The sequence below is a fragment of the Balaenoptera physalus genome, assembly GCF_965194825.1.
Source record: "Balaenoptera physalus genome assembly, chromosome: 1".
In the NCBI taxonomy this organism is placed as follows: Eukaryota; Metazoa; Chordata; class Mammalia; order Artiodactyla; family Balaenopteridae; genus Balaenoptera; species Balaenoptera physalus.
In genome coordinates, this window is record NC_138882.1 from 160,284,687 (window position 1) to 160,305,329 (window position 20,643).

General features: G+C 48.8%; 1 protein-coding gene across 4 annotated transcripts in view; it reads right to left on the reverse strand.

Moving 5' to 3' along the window:
* ST3GAL3 (ST3 beta-galactoside alpha-2,3-sialyltransferase 3) overlaps nucleotides 1–20,643 on the reverse strand; it is a 235,491-nt gene that overhangs the window by 13,175 nt on the left and 201,673 nt on the right. For all 4 annotated transcript variants that reach the window (XM_082455588.1, XM_082455586.1, XM_082455587.1 and 1 more), the window contains 4 exons: nucleotides 14,438–14,532; nucleotides 11,158–11,221; nucleotides 10,179–10,274; nucleotides 9,707–9,893 (listed from right to left, as the gene is read on the reverse strand). In XM_082455588.1, coding sequence (XP_082311714.1) covers nucleotides 9,707–9,893; nucleotides 10,179–10,274; nucleotides 11,158–11,221; nucleotides 14,438–14,532 — 442 coding nt within the window. The remainder of the gene's footprint in view (nucleotides 1–9,706; nucleotides 9,894–10,178; nucleotides 10,275–11,157; nucleotides 11,222–14,437; nucleotides 14,533–20,643) is intronic.

Here is a 20,643-nt window from a genome sequence, read left to right on the forward strand (position 1 = left end):
GGATTGACATATATACACTATTGATACTGTGTATAAAATAGGTAACTAATGAGAACCTACTGTATAGCACAGGGAACTCTACTCAATTCTCTCTGGTGAACTAAATGGGAAGGAAATCCAAAAAAGAGGGGATATAGCTGATTCACTTTGCTGTACAGTAGAAACTAACACAACATTGTAAAGCAACTATACTCCAGTAAAAATTAATTTTAAAAAATTTGCTTTTGGGGCTTCCCTGGTGGCGCGGTGGTTAAGAATTCGCCTGCCAATGCAGGGGACAAGGGTTCGAGCCCTGGTCCCGGAAGACTCCCACATGCCATGGAGCAACTAAGCCCGTGCGCCACAACTACTGAGCCTGTGCTCTAGAGCCCGTGAGCCACAACTACCGAAGACTGCACGCCTAGATCCCGTGCTCTGTAACAAGAGAAGCCACCACAATGAGAGGCCTGCGCACCGCAACGAAGAGTAGCCCCCCGCTCGCTGCAACTAGAGAAAGCCCATGCACAGCAACGAAGACCCAATGCAGCCAAAAATAAATAAAATAAAATAAATTAATTAAAAAAAATTGCTTTCGGGGGGAGGGATAAATTGGGAGATTGGGACTGACAATATACATACTACTGTATATAAAATAGGTAACTAATAAGGACCTACTGTATAGCACAGGGAACTCTACTCAATACTCTGTAATCACCTATATGGGAAAAGAATCTAAAAAAGAGTGGATATATGTATATAACTGATTCACTTTGCTGTACAGCAGAAACTAACACAACATTGTAAATCAACTATACTCCAATAAAAAACCAAAAAAAAACCCCAAAAAACAAAACAAAAAAGAACATCTGGTCTAATCCCCTCTTACAGAAACCAAGGCCCTGAAAGCTTTGTTTTCTTATCTAATCCATTTCCCCCAAGGGATCCAGCCACCACCATTCCTCCACAATGACTCAGACTTGAATGCTCACTCTCCCTTGATGCTTCCCTCTCCCAGGTCCCCAGGAACCTAGCAACACCAGGTCTGTGGCTCCTGTGCAGATCCATCCCACAACTGCCTCCTTCCCGCCTTCCTCAGCCCAACCCTGCTCGCGGATTGGGCTGCCCCAATAATTCTGTGGGTCTGCTTTTGAACCCTGACCACTAACTCTGTATCCCTCGGAAAGTTCTTTACCCTTTCAAAGTCTCATTATCATCATCTAAGAATATGGGAAATCAGACTAGCTCCTTCTTCATAGTGTTTCTGTGCCATGACAGTTACAAGTCACACACATAATGTTTGGCACAAAGGCAGCTCGTTAGCTTCTGCTATTGTTAGTCCGCAGGACAAAGTCCAAGCTCCTTGATGTGACTTTGGCTGACAAGACCCTTCACCATCTGTCCCGTCTACCCAGCCTCACCTCCAGCCATTGCCACCATGTCCGTGAAGGCTCAAATCCCTAAGATTTGTGGGGCTAGGGACAAAATTACAAATGGATGTCCACATACCACACGTCTAAGATTTAGATTCCAAATATGTGACAGTTACTAATCATGGTATGAAGCTGTTAAATAAAATATATTCTATCCTCCCTTGAAAAATGATCTGGAAGGCCAGGTTTGAATTGAGAATTCTGACTCCCGGAGACCCATGCTGGCCCATGGTGTAGGGAGAGCTAGCCCCAGCCTGCCCTCCCGTTCCCTTCCCACCCTGGTCCCATCTCACGCTGTGGGAAGCACTGTGCACACGTGTGCGGACTGCCCAGCTTATACATCCAAGTTCAGCTTACAGCCTCTGCAAACATCCCTCCTTGGACTTTGGAGTCGGCACAGGGAGGTGTGTTCTACCCTCAAGAGGACAGAAGTGGACTTGGCGCTGCTGGGGCAAGAAATTCTGAGGTCTCCAGTACCTGGGGATGGTCTAGCAGGGGAGGATGGGACTGGGGTGGGCATTTCCCTCTGAGCCCTGAAGAGGGGGCTCAGCAAGGCAAGCACTGACCTTCTCAGAAGGTGCTCGCCACTGCAGCGAGCACAGTGTGCCAGGGGCTGTCAGTGCACTGTCCCACTGGCTCCTTGCAGCGGTGTATCTGGGAGCCACCCCGGGAAGCTTTCACCATCCCCATTGTACAGAAGAGGAAAATGAAACTCAGAGACGGGGCCTGAGGCAGAGGCATCCGTTCCTGATACTGAATCCAGTGCTGTTGCAGTGGCCCCACCCACACCAAAGGAGCAAGAGTGGGAGCGGCTGTGCTGGCTGGTCCAGGTGCCCGCAGCCTCTGCAGGGTCACTGGGCTGCTCCTTTATACTCCGTATGCTAGTTGAACCATACTTTTCATAATAAACTCCTTAGGTTATATTTGAGTTTGGCCATTATAATAACACTATAATAAAAACCTTTGTAGGCAGATTTTTCCTTCCCTTGGGTGATGGCTCCTGGTGCCAAGTGTCATTTCCTTTCCAAAAAGCTTGTCCCCGATTACACTCTGACTAGTAGCCTTTGAGAGCACCTGTCACTTGCACTCTTGCCAGAATCATGTATTACAATTTAAACACATTCTCTGAAGACATGATAGGTGATAAGTGGCATCCTGCCGCCTTCACATGAATTTTCTGACTGCCAGGAAGGTTAAACATATTTCTGTGGTTAACTAGTTATATTTCCGTTGTTTACTAGTTATATTTCCTTCTGTGTGATCGGTTCAGTCTCCTGCTCATTAACTGCTGGGGTCCTAATGGTTTTCCTGTCAACTTTCATGATAATAACCATTTGTCATATTTCCTAAACATACTTTTCAAAGTTTTGTGGTATCCAGTCTTTTTTGGTTGTTGTTTAAAGTGTTCGTATATTATCAAATCTGATTTTTCCTAGCACTGCTGTCCCTTGAAAGTTCTCTTCCCTCTAGGGATGTGATTTCTATTCTACTTTCTTCAAAAGTACTACTTTCCTTTGGCTGTATTTTTATATTTTACTTTTTAATCTATTTGGAATTTATTCTGATGCATGCTATGAGGAGAGGGTCAAAAACCTTTTTGAAAGCTGTATTTGGAAAAAGCAATGAACAAAAAGAGGAGTCGGCTTGGGGCTGGCTGTGTGATACCAACAGACAACTGAACGAGGCAGAGGCCAGGGACTGTTCAGTTTTCACTTTTTTTTGTCAAGGAGAATGATCTCGGAACCTCAGAAAGAAGATCAAACATGGCTAAGAGGAGAGAGGTGCCCAGGAGAGGCAAGAGGGGAGCAAAAGGACGCAAGGGTCCGAATCTAAAAGAATGATCTCTGGGGCAACAGAGGAGGGAGGTGGCCTACTTGCGAGGAATGAGCCCCCACTGAGAGTCAGAAGATCTGGGTTGGAATCCTGACTCTGCCACAAGTTCCTGCCTTCCTCTGGGTCTCAGTTTCCACATTTATTTATTCGTTTATGCATGCCAACTCTGTCGCAAACACTGCAGGCGGTGATGGGCGTACAGAGATAAACAGGACAGTCCCTGCCCTCCAGGGGCTTATAAGAGTCGATGGATAAGAGAACCCTTACGCATAACAGACTGATGAGTGTCGTGGGAGCTCAGAAAAGAAGCATCTCATACAGCCTTGGGAAGGGAAGCAGACAAAACATGGAGGTGTGAAATGGGCATATACTTTGGTATGGCCAGAGTGCAGAGTAATTTTGGGTGCAAGAAGGAGCGGTCAGGACAAGGAAGGGGTTGGAGGGCCCAGAGCATGGAGCGCTATGCTATGGAATTGGAATTTTACCCTGCAGGCCAGTGGTTCTCACACTTGAGCCTGTATCCAAATCACCTGGAGGGCTCATTAAACAGACTGCTGGGCCCACCCCCAGAGTTTCTCATTCACAGCCTAAGGTGGAGTCCCAAAATGCATTTCTGACAAGTTTCCAGGTGATACTGATGCTACCGGAAAGGAGAAGGCACTCTGAGAACTGCTGCATGTGGACAACGGGGACCCATTAAGCAGGAGAATGAACCAACCAGACAGACACTTTAGGATGATTCTTTTGGATACAGGTGTGGAGAATGGATTGGAGGGAGGCCTGATTGGATGCAAGGAGATAGGAAGCTGCTGAAATAATCCAAGGAAGACATTTTTAAAAGGGAGAACCACAGATGTGGAGGCTGCATGACTGAATAGAGAAGGCAGAGGAGATGGAAGAATTGAGCATGCTTCCCAGGATTTTAGCCATGAGTCTGTAAGGATCAAGGACTATCCCTAGAACTTACCATTGCGTACAGTACACCATAAATGCTCACTGAATATTTGCTGACAAGTTGTTCCTTTAAAGTGAGGCACTGGATTTAGAATCAGAAGGCCACTGCCATAGAGGGATAGGTTTGGAAGACAGACTGGAGAGCGTTGAGAAACAGAAGAGGGAAAATATGGAGATATGTATCGTGGACAGCTGATGACTCTTCCCAGAAACTTGAAAAAGAAGGGAAGGAGAAAGGGTGAATACCAGCTGAAGAGGGGGCTTTCTTTTTTTTTTTGGCTGCGTTGTGGCATGCGGGATCTTAGTTTCCCAATCAGGGATTGAACCTGCGCCCCCTGCAGTGGAAGCGTGGAGTCTTAACCACCGGACTGCCAGGGAAGTCCCTGGGGCTTTCATTTTTGTGGTGAGAGAAATGAAAAAAAAAAATAGCTGAACAAATTTATAGATGTGAGAGGAAGATTCAGTAAAGAGGTAAGAAAAGAGATCAGTGAAAAAAGACAGTTCCTGAGAAGGTGGGAGGAGATGGCATCCAGAGCTGGGTCTGAGTTCACTTCTACCACTTAACTAGTCGTGTGATCTTAGCAAGTAACTCATCCTCTCTGTGCCTCAGTTTCCTAAACCTCAAGATGGGGATCATAATAGTACCTATCTAACAGGGTCATGGTGAAAACTGAATAAAGGAATTCAAAGGAAGCTGGCAAACTGAAGATCTTAATAAATGACGTCTATGATGAGGATGGTGGAAGGAGGAAGAGGAGGAAAAGAAGCAGGAGGAGGAAAAGGAGGAGGAATAAAAACAAGGATCATGAGGTAAGTAAGCACGAGGCTACGGATGACGGTGATGAAGAGGAGCACAGGGGATGATGACGTGAGCCCCAGTCCCTGAGCACCTTTCATGGTGGGGGAGGAGCCATGGGCAGGATGCAGGATGGGGAATGTGCAGGGAGTCCTCCTGGCCCTCACAGGGGATAATGGATCTGTGAGAAAGAGCTGTGTCCACTGGAAATGGCTGCAAAGGAAATAGTATCCAGGAGAGCTTGTCTCAGAGGTTTGGAAAGGAGACTGTGGGGTGCGGAGCATCGAGCTGGCTCAGCAGAGGCCTTGTCAAGCAGTAGGAGGCAACGGTGTCTGCCAGCCTCACCACGCTTTCTAGGTGCCCTGCACAGAGTCTCCCCAGAGGCAAGGTGGTGTCTACACCGAGCTCCTGCTAGGCAGAGCCCATCCTAAGGCTCTGCATCTCTCTCAGGCCTGGACAGAGCACAGGTTTAGGTGCAGATGGACGTTCAGTCCCTGTCTCAGGCCTGGTCCAATAAGGCCTCACATGCGGGGACCTGGTGGCCATTTGCCTTGTGCTAGATTGCTAGCCCACCCCTGCGGCCTTTCACCAGGAGGTCCACGTCTCTCCTTCCTCTAGGCCTGGTCTCTGACCCCCGCTTTTAGGTCACTTCCTAGGTCAGGCCCTACAGTTTAGACAAAGACTTCACTCCCTAGTGCAACTGGGCTTTTCTAATAGCACCACCACCAATAATAATAATAAAATAATAAACAGTATTCATAATTGCCACAGACAGAACTTACTAAGTGTCAAGCACTATGCTAGGTGCTTCTATACTTCATCTTGTTTAATTTTTAAACCAACCCTGAAAGATGGGTAGTACTACTCCTGTTTTATGAAGTCTAAGGGGCCTAGGTGATTTGTCTAAGAACCCAGCTAACAAGTGACAGGGTCTAAATTGAAACCTGAGTCTGTATGACTCCAAGGCCTAAGCTGCTTTCTCCTCTTCAACCACGTTGTCTCTCAAATTCAAGGGCCCAGTCCCCCTGGGCGTGAAGTGGGGCCCTGGCCGGCCTCTTAGATCCCTCCGCCTTCCCCTAGGACTGAACAAAAGCTGGAAGGTCGGGCCTGGGTCAAGGCTGTCCAGGGGCCAACCCCTAGCCCTTGTCCTCTCCTCCCCGCCTGCTAGGTTGGAACCACACCCACCAACCCAGCCCAGGCCTCAGGCCCAGAGGCCACTCAGCAGTGAGGCCAGCTTTCCGGTTTCCCAAGTGAGGATGAAGAGGACTGGGAAGGCAGCTCCCCGGGGCTCTGAAGTGCTGGGTCACCAGCATCCTGGGGCACAGTGGGGGAGTCTGGCAGAGGCAGGGGACACAGCACGAGAAGCTCTGCCTCTCACGTGTCCCGTTCTCTCCAGGTCCCAGGGCTCCGTCCTCAGGACCGCAGACAGGGCGTCTCCAAGCCTTCATCAAACACCAGGAGGATGCTCAGGGCACAGCACCTACTACACTGCATTATAACTCTAGTTCGGGGACTGTCTCTCCCATTAGACCGAGTGACTTTCTATTTCCAGGGAGCAGCACAGTGACGGCACAGAGAACACCTGACGATGCCTGGCAAATGAGTAAGCGCGTGGAGGGATGGAGCCAGATGTGCCTCTGAGAAGAACTTCACAAGAGCTGGAGGCCGCCCCTCCCTCCATGGCCCACATATACCTGCATCTCCATGTCCCCAGCTCCTCCCCTCCCCCTGACCTCAGCTTCCCCACTCAGTAGTCCGCTGGTGCTCCTCTGAGCTGCCCCGAGCACACAAGGCCTGCTGGGAACTCCTCCACCTGCTTGATGGCTTGGCCTCCTGGGATCTGAGAGATAAAGGGCGTTTAAAGGTAACTTGTTTAGAGTTAGCTGTGCTACTGCCCAGCGAATCAGGAAATCAAACAGCCACAAATGGTGACGAGGACAGCTCCCACGTGGATGAAGAAAGCATGGTTAGCTCTAGCACAGGCTGTTTTTGGGCTGTTTGGTCTTCCTTTCCTGTATCTTTCCCCTTCTCATACCCTGTCAGGACTCCTGGGAATCAGGAAGTTACACAGGCAGTGAGCGACTGCTCACACAGCGAGCGGCAGGCAGCGGCCATGACTGAGGCCTAATACCTGTCCCAGCCCTGCCCAGCTAGGCCTTGGCTCCCAAACACAGAGCTGCCTCCTGCCAGAATTCTGCAGGTGAGGCTCCAGACAGGTGCAGAGAGCGCTCCAGTAGCCCAGGGGCTGCATGGTTAGAAACATAACTGCAGGAGCAGGGCAAGCCTGCAGCTGGGCACCAGACAGGAGGGGGCCTGGAGAAGCAGCCTCTCCCACATTTACCTGGGTCTCAGATCCCAGAGAAGTGAAGTAGGGCATGAGAGAGGTCCTGCGAAGGCATTAGCCCTGGGCTTGGGGTGGAGGAGGGCACTAAAGAGGCTTCCAGGTTAACCAAAAGGGCCTGGGCGGGCCCACTCGGGCAAGGCCGTGGGCATCACTGGTTTTCCTCTGACAGCTCACTCTAAAGGCCCCAATTATCTTTGATTTTGGAGCCAAGGAAGCCTCATGAACTTCAGAGGACTCCTTCCCAGCTCCTCTCTCCCCTTTCCACCCACATCTCCCAACCTGGGAAGGAGTCCTCACCAAGGACCACGGGGCTGGTCCTAGATCCCTGGGCATGGCCGCAACAGGACACAGACATCGGCACAATGAGCGTGTGCCTGAGCACGGCCCACACCTCTTCATCCCAACTGCTCCAGTTAGTTCCTTGAACAGGCCTGCCACCAAGGCCAGGCCAGGCAGTAAGCTCCTGAGTCTTTCAGGGAGAAGTGAGGCCCTGCTGTCTGCTCCCTGAGTGGCCTGAGTATACTGAGTCTTCCAACTCTAGTTGGCTTCCTTCCTTTTCTTCTTTCTTTCCTGACTCCTTTGGATGACTTGTAAGAGTCTTGAATTAACTGTCCTTGGTGTTCTTGGAAGGATCATGTGACAACACCCACCTGGTTGGCCCTGACCCACCCTTTGGCCTGGCCTCCTGACATGGGTCGCCTGTCCTATCCCAGTCTGCCCAGCAAGAAGCAGGATCTGGTGTTTGAGCCAATTCCAGATCATTTGTGGTGGCTGGGCATTGAGGAGTAAGACAAGCAAAGGGGATCAGGGCCCTGCCCTCCAGGAGCTCCTTTGACAGGTGTCGATGAGCAGAGGAAAGGATATGCCAGGAGGGGATGGGAAGATGGAAAGATGGGCAGAAGGCAGGGTGAGGAAGCATCCCACAGGCTCTCTGGGGCTCCTCAGGGCAGACCCAATTTCCTCCCATTTCTCCCTTAAAGGTGCCTACCTGTGATCCCAATTCTCTTGCCTTCAAGACAAAGAGAAGGGCTCTGAGGACACTAGTTGCTCAGGTCCTAGGGTTCTGAAAACAGAGGCGTGCTCCCTCAGCCCCCACATGCCGCCTAGTGTGCGTGGGCAGCTGGCTTGCTCGCCGCTGGGGCTGGCTAAGGTCAAACCCTTTCCTCCCCTCTGGGGACCCTGGCTGCCACATTCAGCCTGGCTCTGAGATGGGCTCCCCTTTCCCCACTGTCCCACCTACCTGAATTTCTGGACCTGACTTCTGTCTTCGCTCTCGCTTGCTACCTACTTGACACTGCCTGCACTTGGCCTTGCTTGGGAAAAGGCTGTGGAGTTAAACCAAATTGCACTGAGACGTCCATAGGCAGGAGAAGCTGTTCCAGCCCCCCAGCTCTCCTATAAACCTCCAGGAAGAACAACTAGCTTCTTACTGTAGGCGGAGCGCTGTCTGTCATCATTCCCCTCTGGTAAAAGGCTTGGGTATTGGAAGATGAATGGCCTGAACTCTGCAGTGCCCCTCCCCTGGGGTGGCTGGTGACAGCTGGTTGAGGGGAAAGGGGGAATGAGCCTGGAAAATTTGGCCCAGAGCTGAGAAACAGAGAACTCAGGAGGGGACTCACTGGGTGGTCCAGTAAGGAGCAGTCTGACCCTACTTGGCCATATAAGCTCTCTAAAGAAACGGGCCCAGACGCTTGCCTGCCTAGACCTATAAGTACAGAATCTGGCCATTCCCAGAGTGGAACCAGACTCAATGGCAGGTTGGGGACACAACCGCAAGTCAGTGGTAAAAGCACAAAGTGGAGAGAGGTCAGGACTTACAAGTTTGGGAACTGGCACCCTCAAGTTGAGGGGTCTGCTATCCCTGTGGAATGGCCCCAGAGTCCAAATAAGGTCTTCTTCCCCTGGCTGGGAATGAGGGGGGACCCACACGACCACAATCAGAGAGACCTCACAGAGGGTAAGAGGGACTTGGGGGGCAAGTAGAAAGTGAGGGCGGGGGCTGTGAAGATCAGCAGTAAAGCTGGGTCTAGCCGGGCGACAGCTCTCCATACTGGGGAGCTAAGGCCAGGGAAGGGCCCACAGGGTCTGCTGAGGAGGCACCTGGGGTCTGGCTAGAGAAGGCTGAGGAAGGACCTGCAGCCTGGGTCTCTGGAGGCAGGTAGCAGATAGCAGGCACATCAGCTCCAGGAGTCTGGGCCAGTGGCCTTGGCATCTCCTGGCCTCTCTGCCCCTTGGTTGCATCTGGGTCCTTAATGCTTCTTTTGAAAGGTTCCTACTTGTTCTTTGCCTGGTTCAGGGAAAGGGGCTGACTTGGAAGCTGGGCAGGGCCAGGGCAAGAGGGGAAGGAGCTGGGGCACACAGGGAGCTCACCACTCTCTCCTTGTAGACGATGTACTTCAACCACTTGAAGTCCTGCCACTTGAAGCCAGCGAGGACAAAGAGAGAATCACGTTCATATTGCTCCGGCCGCTGCATGGCACCCTCAGGGTAGGTGATGCGCAGTGTAGTTTTGCTGCCCACGTCCTTCTCAAAGCCTTTCACTGGTGCTGAGTTCAGTCTGCAGAGAGTGGGCCCAATCAGAGACTGCCTTGGGCTCACTGCATGTGGTCTGTAGCCCTGTGTGTGGGGAGGCACCATGACCCCAGAATACCCCAGGTGCAGAGGATAGGGAGCCCAGGCCACCTGGTGCCACCTGGCTTTCCATTCCAAAGCCTTCCAACCCAGGGTTCTTCTTGAGGCTTCTACTGACCTCCAGCCCAGTGGGCCAGATGGACAGACAGTTCTCAGTGGGCTCAGGGACCAGGACATGAAGGTGCCTGAGGCACTGCTTTGAGGAGCTCACCTGACCACAATGTCATAGTCATCGATTCGTGACCCCAGAGACTTGTTGGCAAGGACACCTCCATTGCCCACGATGATGCAGCGGCGGCAGCTGAGGCTGAGGGGACAGACGCAGAGACCTCTGGAGAGCTGTCCACCAGGTCTCCTCTCCCCCTGCCCCTTTGGCCCCTGACCCCATGCCCTTGGCCAGGCACGGGCTGGGACAGAGGAGGCAGACCAGTGAGCTTCTGGCAGCATTTCTGAGAGGCCGGAACCACACTGCAGAGAGCTGGGCCACTCAGGGCTCTCAGATACCCCTGGTCCCTGACACTTCTCCAGGGAAACATGGGTGTGGAAGGGGCTTGGGCACTAGCTCTGGGGTGGTGAGGAAGGAGCTCTGGTAAGATGGCATTCTGGGTTAAAGACTCCCCAAGGGTTAGTGGGTTTGGGCCGCCTTCAGGGGAGAGGGAAAAGTGGGCTGAGCTTGAGGCCTACGCTAGAGAAGCAAGAACAGAGGAATGAGCCTGGAGGCTCCAAGACTCAAGGCTGGACTTATTTTTAACTCAGAAGCCCCCATGCACCCAGTAGCCACCTGAGAACCCTACTCATTTTGCTTCTCGCACCTCTGACCCTGGGGCTTCCCCCACCTAGGGTCTGTTGGCTTCAGAGCTGTGACTGCCTCCTGGATTTAAGCCCCTTCAGCTGCCCCAGCACCCAGCCACTCAGTCCCAGTGCTGAGCTGATTCCAGCCCAGGACGTTCAGTTCTTACCCTCGGATCTCTGCTGCCTGAAGACTGAGATGTCTTGCCAACTGCTTATAGCCCACGGGGGTGGCCAGTCCAGTGCGGTGGCCCCGCCTCCCTGCTCACCCACCCCAGTGTGTACGCGTGTGTGGGTACGCTGGAGAATCTGCCCAGGTCCAGGGAAGGCCAGCTGGGCCTCAGCCCCTCTGCACACGCTGGGCAGCCGAGGGGCAGGATAATGGGCAGCGAGTGGCTCACCTGTCCAAGGCAGGGGTCAGGCGGTACTCTTTGGTGACGGACAAGATGGCTTTGATCAGATTATCTGTGGACAGAGGAGGGAGGCAACTGTTAGAGGGTCGCTTAAGGGTTCCCATGAGATGTTTGCCGATGAGCCGATTTGAAGGCACATGGTCCTGGGGCTAGGGTGGACGTGAAGGTTGGGGAGGGAGCTCCGGACACAAGGCTGGGCCACTGGCCTAACTTTCTCCCTGAGATAGGAGATGGAGGCAGGAGAAGAGGCGGCACACACATCTCTGCCTGGAGCCAGCCCCCGGCACCCGCGCACAGCTCCTTCCTCGGGCTTCCCTGGCCCTTCCTTGGCAGTCTCGGCTGGCTGTCAGAGGCTCTGCCATCAGGCCCTGGGACATGTGCCCCCAGGTGTGGGCCTTGCCTGGGAGCTGGGGCATCTCAGTGTCCCCCAGAATGGCAGTGCTGGTCAGAGGCAGAGATCACGTGCTCACTTCTGTGCCCCCACCAAGCAGACACCAGGAAGCAAACAAGGAGCCAACCAGTGGTGAAGAGCTGGAGTGCTCCCAGCCAGCTCCCCGGGTCAGGCCACTCCGCCTCATTTTCTGATACCATCTTCCCCTCCCTTCCTCCCTCTAACACTGCTGACCTCTAATCCTGTTCTTGCCAGGCTGTCTCTACCTCCTTACCTCTTCAAGCCCTGTGGCCTGGCATCTGCCCACCTGCACTCCGCTCAGGCTACCCCTCACAGCAAGGGCCCCGTGACCTCTGTGCTCTCAGATCCTGTGACCATATTCAGACCTCATTCTTCTTGACCTCTCTCTGGTTTTGGCAGTGATGACTGCTCTCCTTTCAAACTCTGGTATAATGAGAGCATTATAATATAACAGATAATGATATCAGCCTTGGACTCAAATCCTGGCTCTGCTGCTTATGAGCTCTGTGACCTCCGATAAATCGCTTACGTTCTTTGAGCTTTAGTTTCCTCATCTTCCAAATGAAGATGGTAATTCCTGCTGTGCAGAATTGTTAGGAAGGTAAAAAGGTAATGTACGTAAAGACCTAAAGATAAGTAAGTCGGTACAATCACAGTGAAAAGTATCTTAATATCAAGTAAAGATGTAGCTGTGCATAGACTAACATCTTGCAACTCTACTCCTAGGTGGAGAGCATCAGAAAACTCACACATTTGTTTAAGGAGACTTGTACAAGAATGTTCATTGCAGAACTGTTGGTAATAGCGAAATGTTGGAGGCAACCTAAAAGTCCACTGTAGGAAAAGAGATTAAATGTGGTACATGGAATACTACACAGCAGTTGCAAAATCAATGACCTAGAGTTATGTGTACCAGTACAGACACACCTGAAAAGCGTAAGCAAAAAAATCAATTTGAAAAATACACACACACAAGTACGATATACAATACTGTTGGTAAAGTTCAAAAACATGCAAAAACCATGCCATATTTTAAGCAGATATATAAATATGCTGTAGAAATATATAAACAGGCATGGAACGACAACCAGGATACTGGTCTCCTGGAGAAGGCGGGGAACGGAGGGGGAAGGGCTACACAGAGCTTGAGTCGTATCTCAAGTTTTATTTCTGAAGCTGGGTACAAGAGTACGTGGGTGCTCAATATATGAGTTTTTATGCTTTTTTATATGCCTGAAATACTTCATGTAAAGAAAGGATGCCTCTGAAATTAAACACAGCAACCTCATAATTCTTTTAAAAGATGGACTGGACGACACTGTCAGATGCAGCCAAGATGTCAAGTTAAGGACTGAAAAGTATCCTTTGGATCTCCTGGGGGCACTGAGCAGTTTCACTGAAGCGGTGAGGGGAGAAGATATTCTTCAAGAGTAAATGGTGAGTAAGAGGAGACAGGTGGCACGGGCAATCTTTCTAGAAGTCGAATGAGAAACGGTAAGGAAACAAACCTTTAAGGAAATGTTCTGTACTAAGTGCCTTCAGATACACTTTATGGTGGGCCTCGGGGAAGGTCACAGGTCCCTTCCTTTTCCCACCTCCAATTTCACCTCTAAGGAAAAGCATATTGCTGCTAACTGGCCAAGGCCAAGGATATGGATTGGGTTTTTGTTTTCTAGGAGGGGAACCTTTAGCAGAATGGTCATAAACTATGGGGTGCTTTTTCTTGCTGGATGATGGGCTCTGTATCAGCCTTTCCTGCCCTTCATAGCTTAGCAGGATCAGAATATTGAGTGAGGATTTAGGAGAAAAGTTAGGCTGCTTGGCTACCTGCACCCATGAAAAAGGAGTTCTTCATGTGGTTCAACCCAACCCATGAGATTTGTCCTTGGAGGTTGAAGGTCAAAGCTCCAGTTCAAGAGTATCCTTTTGCTGGCCACTGTCTTCTTTTCAGGGAGGGGTGGGCCGGCTAAGTAGAGGGTTCAGGCGTTCTTGAGTCTGCTGGCCAAATGATATCACCCCTTTAACAGTTATCTTATTTAATTCTGACCACAACCTAATACAGTGGTATTAGTCTCTCCATTTAACTGATGAAGAAACTAAAGCAAAACATGTTAGTAACTTGTCCACGGTCACAGCTAATAAAGAGGTAGTACTGGGACCGGATCCTTCTATGTCTGACGCTAAAGCTGAAACCCTACCATGCCATGAAATAGGGCAGGAACTTGACACGGAAAGAGAACTGTTAAACTCTCAGGGATGGGAAAGTCTTATGTCAGGAACTGCATGGGTGAGGTCCTTGAGGCAATAGAAGGGGACAGTTCTGAGAGTATAGGGGGAAAGGTTAGCCTTGGACAGGATAAAAAAGGACTGGAGGGGAGGCTAGGTTAAGGTGAAAAACATCAGGAGGGGATGATGGAGGGCCCTGGGGGCAGTCGTCCGGATGGCCTCTATTTTCTCTGGGATTTCCCCCCTCATATCTAGTCCTCTAGCACTGCTGTCTCTGGCACCCCTTTTGTGTGATCTCACAGCACAGTGTTCTTCCCTCATCAGAGTCCTTACTGCACTCCAAGTACCTGTGTCTGCATTAGACTGGAGCTTTCTGAGGAGAGGAACCACATCTGTCTACTCCACTGTTGTGTACCTAGCCCCTGGCAAAGTGGTGGTTTCTGAGTAAACATTCCACTAAAGAAGTAAGAAAAAAGGAAGGTCAGGAAAGAGGGAGAGAAGGTAGGGCATTGTTGAGAGGGGTGGATTCCCAGCAGGGAGACTTCTGAGGGTACAGCCCTGTCCTGACACTAGGGAGACAGCTTGGGGGATGAGATGTTAATGTAAAGTGGGGCAGGGTTCCCAACATACCTTGACCTTTGATCCCAAAAGGCGGCACAAATTCCCGGATCCTAGCCCACTTGCGGAAGGAGTCATCCAGGAACATGGGTGCTGGCTTGGAGAACCTGGAATACAACAGGGCTGTTGAGAGTCCCAAAGTGCACTAGGCTGCAGTGCTAAATGGCTTTCTGTCCATCTGCCTTGGCTGTGGATCCGCCAGAAGCCATCCTCCATGTTCCAGCATCTCCTCCCCACTCCAGCCTGCACATTGGGTAGCTGCTGTGCGGGGTCTGACAGGTCCTGTTCAGTGGAGCCTGAGTGTGGAGGAGCAGGCCTGGCCAGTCCTTATATGGCCAGCTGTAGGAGTGGAGAGGCAAGATGCACTCAGCAGGATCAGCACCTCAGAGCGGGAAGCTCTCTGGCAGGTTATCCACATGTGCATCCATCAAACAGTCACTGCTGCCCACGCTGTTCCTGCAATCTGGGAACACGGAGATGAGACACTGTCCAGTGAGCAGAAAAATACCCCAACATACAGCCCGTGCAGAGAGACAGAATTTGGGAGAGAATGCTGGGAGGTGGACCACCCAGGGTGAGGAGGAAGGAGAATTCACGGTGGGAGGGCAAAGCAGGTGAACAGCCATAGGAGTTAGAGGTTTGACAGAAGGAAAAAAATCACAGTATCCTGCAGCTGGGAGGCAGGGCTGAGGGGAGGCTTCAGCCAAGCAGAAGTCTGAGCACTTTTGCTGGCAGAGAGGAGGACCGAGGGAACACCAAGCTCCACAGGAGGTGGCGGAGGGACAAGGAGTTTACGGGGAGGGGGAGTTTTGGTCTGGAGGAAAGATGGGAGGGAAAAGGGGGAGAGAAGGAGTCATGCGGCAATGCCAAGTTGTGGAGAGAAAAGGCAAGCCTTGCTCTTCTTGGGAAATCGAGGAATGGGCAGGGCAGGGGGGAGGCTGGGGGTGGGGGATGGCATCAGAGGGATGCAGAAGGAAGTGAGGGCAGAGTGAGAAGGGACAGGAGGAACCAAGCTCTTCAGAGATGCTTGGACAGCACGACTTCACTTGGAACCTAGCACCCTGATTTTGAGACCTTTCAGGGAACCTAGCAGCCCGGGAGATGGCCAGCACCTGGTCACTTCCTGTGTGTTGACCTTGTTGCGGGGTGTGCTTAGGGCCTTCCTGGCTGAGAACGAAGGTGTGGAGGCCTAGGCCTCTGTGGCTGACTCTTGTTTCTAACAGCCTGAATCAGCCCACTGAAAAACTGAAGACTGGAGAAGGGGCCTCCCAGCCCAGAAGCTAGAACTCACCGCCCCCCAATGAACTCTAACCTCAGCATCCATTTCTCATTCCCATCATCACTAACACCATTACAATCACCAGACCAGGGGGAATAACAGCAGTAATCACTTGGAGGTCTATCATTACTAGAGATTTTGAAGTGAACTTGAAAGAGGCAGAAAACTTTCAACGCTGCTCCCTCCCCATCCCTTGCTGCTAGGAAGAAACTGTCAACACATGATAGCGTGGGAGGGCTATTCCTGCACAGCGGCTTTCTTCTGGGCTTCTGAGTTAGCACACTTCTCCTCTGTGTAGAAGGGTCACTCGTGTTCCTCATACCCAGTACACACAATCTAAGTGAATTAATACATTTGATGTTTTACCAGAGGCCCCGAGGATTCTGACCAGAGTCCACAAGGTCCCTGGATAAGCCTGGGGCAAGAACCTCTCCTGTGTCAGGACTGAGCTTATGAAAGTTTTGCAGTTTCTCAGTCAGGCATGGACATGATTTTATCTGCCTCCCAATATGTACTGCATGTCATATGCTAGCAAAATCTCCTAAGATCTAGCCAAATGGTCTCAACACATTTTTTCCTTGTCTTCTCTCTTCCCCCATCTTTTCAGCTGATGAGAAAGTTCATTATATTAATTTTTACTTAAATCACCCCCCCTTATTGGGCTTCCCTGGTGGCACAGTGGTTAAGAATCCGCCTGCCAATGCAGGGGACACGGGTTCAAGCCCTGGTCCAGGAAGATCCCACAGGCCGCTGAGCAACTAAGCCCGTGCGCCACAACTACTGAGCCTGCGCTCTAGAGCCCGCAAGCCACAACTACTGAGCCCATGTGCCACAACTACGGAAGCCTGCATGCCTAAAGCCCGTGCTCCGCAACAAGAGAAGCCATCGCAATGAGAACCCCGCGCACCGCAAGGAAGAGTAGTCCCCCCTCGCCACAACTAGAGAAAGCCCGCGCGCAGCTACAAAGACCCAACGCAGCCAAAAATAAATAAATAAAATAAATAAAATTTTTTAAAACCCCTCATTTTTGGTGCTTATAAAGTGTTAATTTTGGAAAAAAATACAGATAGGCGCGCGCACACACACACACACACACACACACAAGTAAAAAATACTCATAATCCTACAACACAGAGACAATTAACCTTTGGTATATATCCGTACTGACTTTCCTTTTCCCATATTATTTTTTAGATTGCTCTGTAGACTACTTTTTTCACTTTATAATATTATGAAAATATTGCTATGCAAACGGACAGAACAAAAACCATAAGCAGCTGGTAACCTGATTAAAAATGACTTCCCAAAATCAAATGTACAAGGATACACAAATGAAAAAATACGCTGAAACCATTTGATTTTATATTTATATCTCTTTTCTCATAAGCTGATATCCTTGTTTATAGTGATAGTAACATAATTATTTGCTTTATCCTAATATATCCACATATAGATACATATATAAAATATGTAGAATAGTTTCAGAATAAAAACACCAGTATTATTACTAATACTACCATTACTAAAAATGATTTAGGGAATACCCCACTAGAGAAATACAGATAAATTACTTTGCTTTTGCAGAATTATTTTGGAATAATCCTGCTGAGTTTACTTCATCAGCAATACATAGTTAAGTTCATTTGTTTCATTTTGCTTTTGCTTCTAGAGTTTGCTTACCCCTCATATTAATTTAACTTTGTTTTATGATGATATAAAACTATAGAATTCCAAAATTAAATTCACAAAGCAAGATATATTCAGAGAAGTCAAACTTTCATTTCTGTGTCCGACTCCTGTTACTTCTATTCCCATATAGTATTCATTTTTATTAGTTTTTATTTTTTCCTTTTTTTTTTTTTTTGGTATAAGCAAATACATAATGTGTGTATGTGAATTCCTATTCCCTTCTTTTTCTTCTTCTTTTTTTTTTTTTTTTTAATTGGGGTATAGTTGCTTTACAATGTTGTGTTACTTTTTGCTGTATAACGAAGTGAATCATCTATATGTATACATATATCCCCTCCCTCCTGGACTTCCCTCTCACCCTCTACCCCCCATCCCACCTATCTAGGTCACCACAGAGCACTGAGCTGAGCTCCCTGCGCTATATAGTAGGTTCCCACTAGCTATCTGTTTTACACGTGGCAGTGCACATATGTCAATCCCAATCTCCCAATTTATCCCACACCCCACAGCCCGTGTCCACATGTCTGCGTCTCTATTCCTGCCCTGTAGATAGGTTCATCTGTACCATTTTTCTAGATTCCACAAATATGCGTCAATATACAGTATTTGTTTTTCTTTCTCTGACTTACTTCACTCTGTATGACAGACTCTAGGTCCATCCACATCTCTACAAATGACCCAATGTTGTTCCTTTTTTATGGCTGAGTAATATTCCATTGTATATATGTACCACATCTTCTTTATCCATACATCTATATTCAATAAAAAGGTAACATATACAGTTTTACCTTTTGATTTTTTTCACTATACAATATATCCTGGTAATTACTGCATAGCAGTAGAGGTATATACTTGATTATACTCCATTATGGTTATGTACATATATCATTCAATCAGTCCCCTGGGTGGTTTCCAGTCTGTTGTAGAGTAGGTACCACTAACAGTGGTTACAGTGAATAACTTCATGCATATATCTTTTCTATTTGCCAATGTATCTTTGGAATAGATTCCTAGAAGTGGGTTTACTGATCAAAGGGAAAATGCATATATATAATTTTGCTCCATATTGCCAAACTCCCCTCCACCAGGATCACACCATTTCACATTACCCACCAGCAACAAATGACAGTGTCGTTTTCACCACAGCCTCACCAATAGAGTATACTGTGAAACATTTCAATTTTGCCAGTCTGACAGGAGAGGAACAGTATCTCAGTGTGGTTTTAATTTGCATTTCTTTTACTATGTGTGGAATTGAACACTGTCTTATATATGGAAGGGCCATTTGTGAGTTTTTCTATGAATTTTGTCCATATCTCTTGCCCATTTTTCCAAAAGGTTATGGGTTTTTTCTTCTTTTTCCCCCTAGTTTTATTATGATATAATTGACTATAATTGATATATAACACTGTATAAGTTTAAGGTGTACAACATGTTTTCATACACATATGTGACAATACGATTACTACTACAGCATTAGCTAAAAATCTTCTCTTTTTTTTTTTAAGCTCTTTATATATTAAATATATAAACCCTCTGAGATACAGTTACAAATATATCTCTATTGAGGTATAAATTGAGTTTATTTATTTACTTGGCTTGTGGTGTTTTCCTTTCTTGCTTTCTTTTTCCCCCTTTTTTACAACAGATTTTTTTTAAAAAGTGTAGTCAAAGGGCCCTGGCAGTCCAGTGGTTAGGACTTGACGCTTTCATTGCCGAGGGTCCAGGTTTGATCTCTGGTCGGGGAACTAAGATCCAGCAAGCCATGCAGCGTGGTCAAAAAAAAAAAAAACAGTTGGGACTTACCTGGTGGCGCAGTGGTTAAGAATCTGCCTACCAATGCAAGGGACACAGGTTCGCGCCCTGGTCCGGGAAGATCCCACATGCCGCGGAGCAACTAAGCCCGCGAGCCACAATTACTGAAGCCCATGCGCCTAGAGCCCTGCTCTGCAACAAGAGAAGCCACTGCAATGAGAAGCCTGCATACCACAACGAAGAGTAGCCCCCGCTCGCCAAAACTAGAGAAAGCCGGCGCGTAGCAATGAAGACCCAACACAGGCAAAAATAAATAAATTTTTTTTTTAAAAAAGTGTCGTCAAATTTATCAATCTTTTCCCTTATTGATTCTGGGTTTTGAGTTTTAGTTTAAAAAGTTTTCTTCATTCCCAGGTTATATCTCTTTCCTGGTTAGAATCCCATCCACGTCTTTAGTCTCTCTCTTGCCAGGATGCTATACCCTCTTGTTCCATTGTGTTTTTGTCCCATCCATAAGGCAAAACCCAATCACAGATTAATTGAATCCTACACTCTTGCACTTTATATACTCAAAGTGCTGCTAGAAAACACACACACACACAGACTGGTACCACTACAAACTCATGGACTGAGCCTTAGTTGGACCCTCACCTTTGCTCAGTAGCTATTCCAAACCTTCTCCACTCTCCATAAACTCTCTATCCTTTTCCAACTTTATCTAAGCAGATATCTCTTCTTTTTTCTTACTTCACAGACAAAACCAAGCCAATCAGGTAGGAACTCCTTCAGCTTCTTCCTTCCTTCCCCCACCCTAGACCCATCAAAGCTGATCTCTCCATCACACTATGCAGCCCACTCCTGTTTGTTTCCCCCTAAGCATACAGCAAGCTCAGGTCTCTCCTACATGAAAACAAACAAACAAACTCAATACACTTTCCTGACCATGTACCCATGCTACCAGTCTCTCTCTTTATCTTTTCATGGCAAAACCTCCATAAAGAGCAGTGGATATTCTGTCTCAACTTCCTCATCTCCTATTCACTCCTCGATCTACTGCAATCTGGATTTTATTCCTGAGACTAGTTGTGTCCTACAAACCATGCACTATTTGTAGCTCCCTGAACGTGCCAGTCTTCATGCATTTACACATGCAGTCTCCGCCTGAAACGTACCCCCTCTCACCCTTCCCTGTATTCCCCAATCCCTTCCCTCTCTATTTGCCTGGAAAATCGCTTCTCATTCTTTAAGTTCAGATGCTGCCTCCTCTGGACAGCCTTCCCCCAGGAGGTGGCTCAGTGCCTGCAGAGGCCTTGGAAGCTGAGCGGGGGGGGGTGCCATAAACAACAGGAAATGGGGTGTGGTGATGGTAGAGGTGGTGTATGTGTGCGTGTCTGTGTTAATTCTGCAGGCGGTCTGGGCAGAGCCCCATGCTACACCTGGAAGAGAATTCAGGGGCTTCTGTCCAGAGACCAGTGTGCCAGTTTGGGGGCCCAGC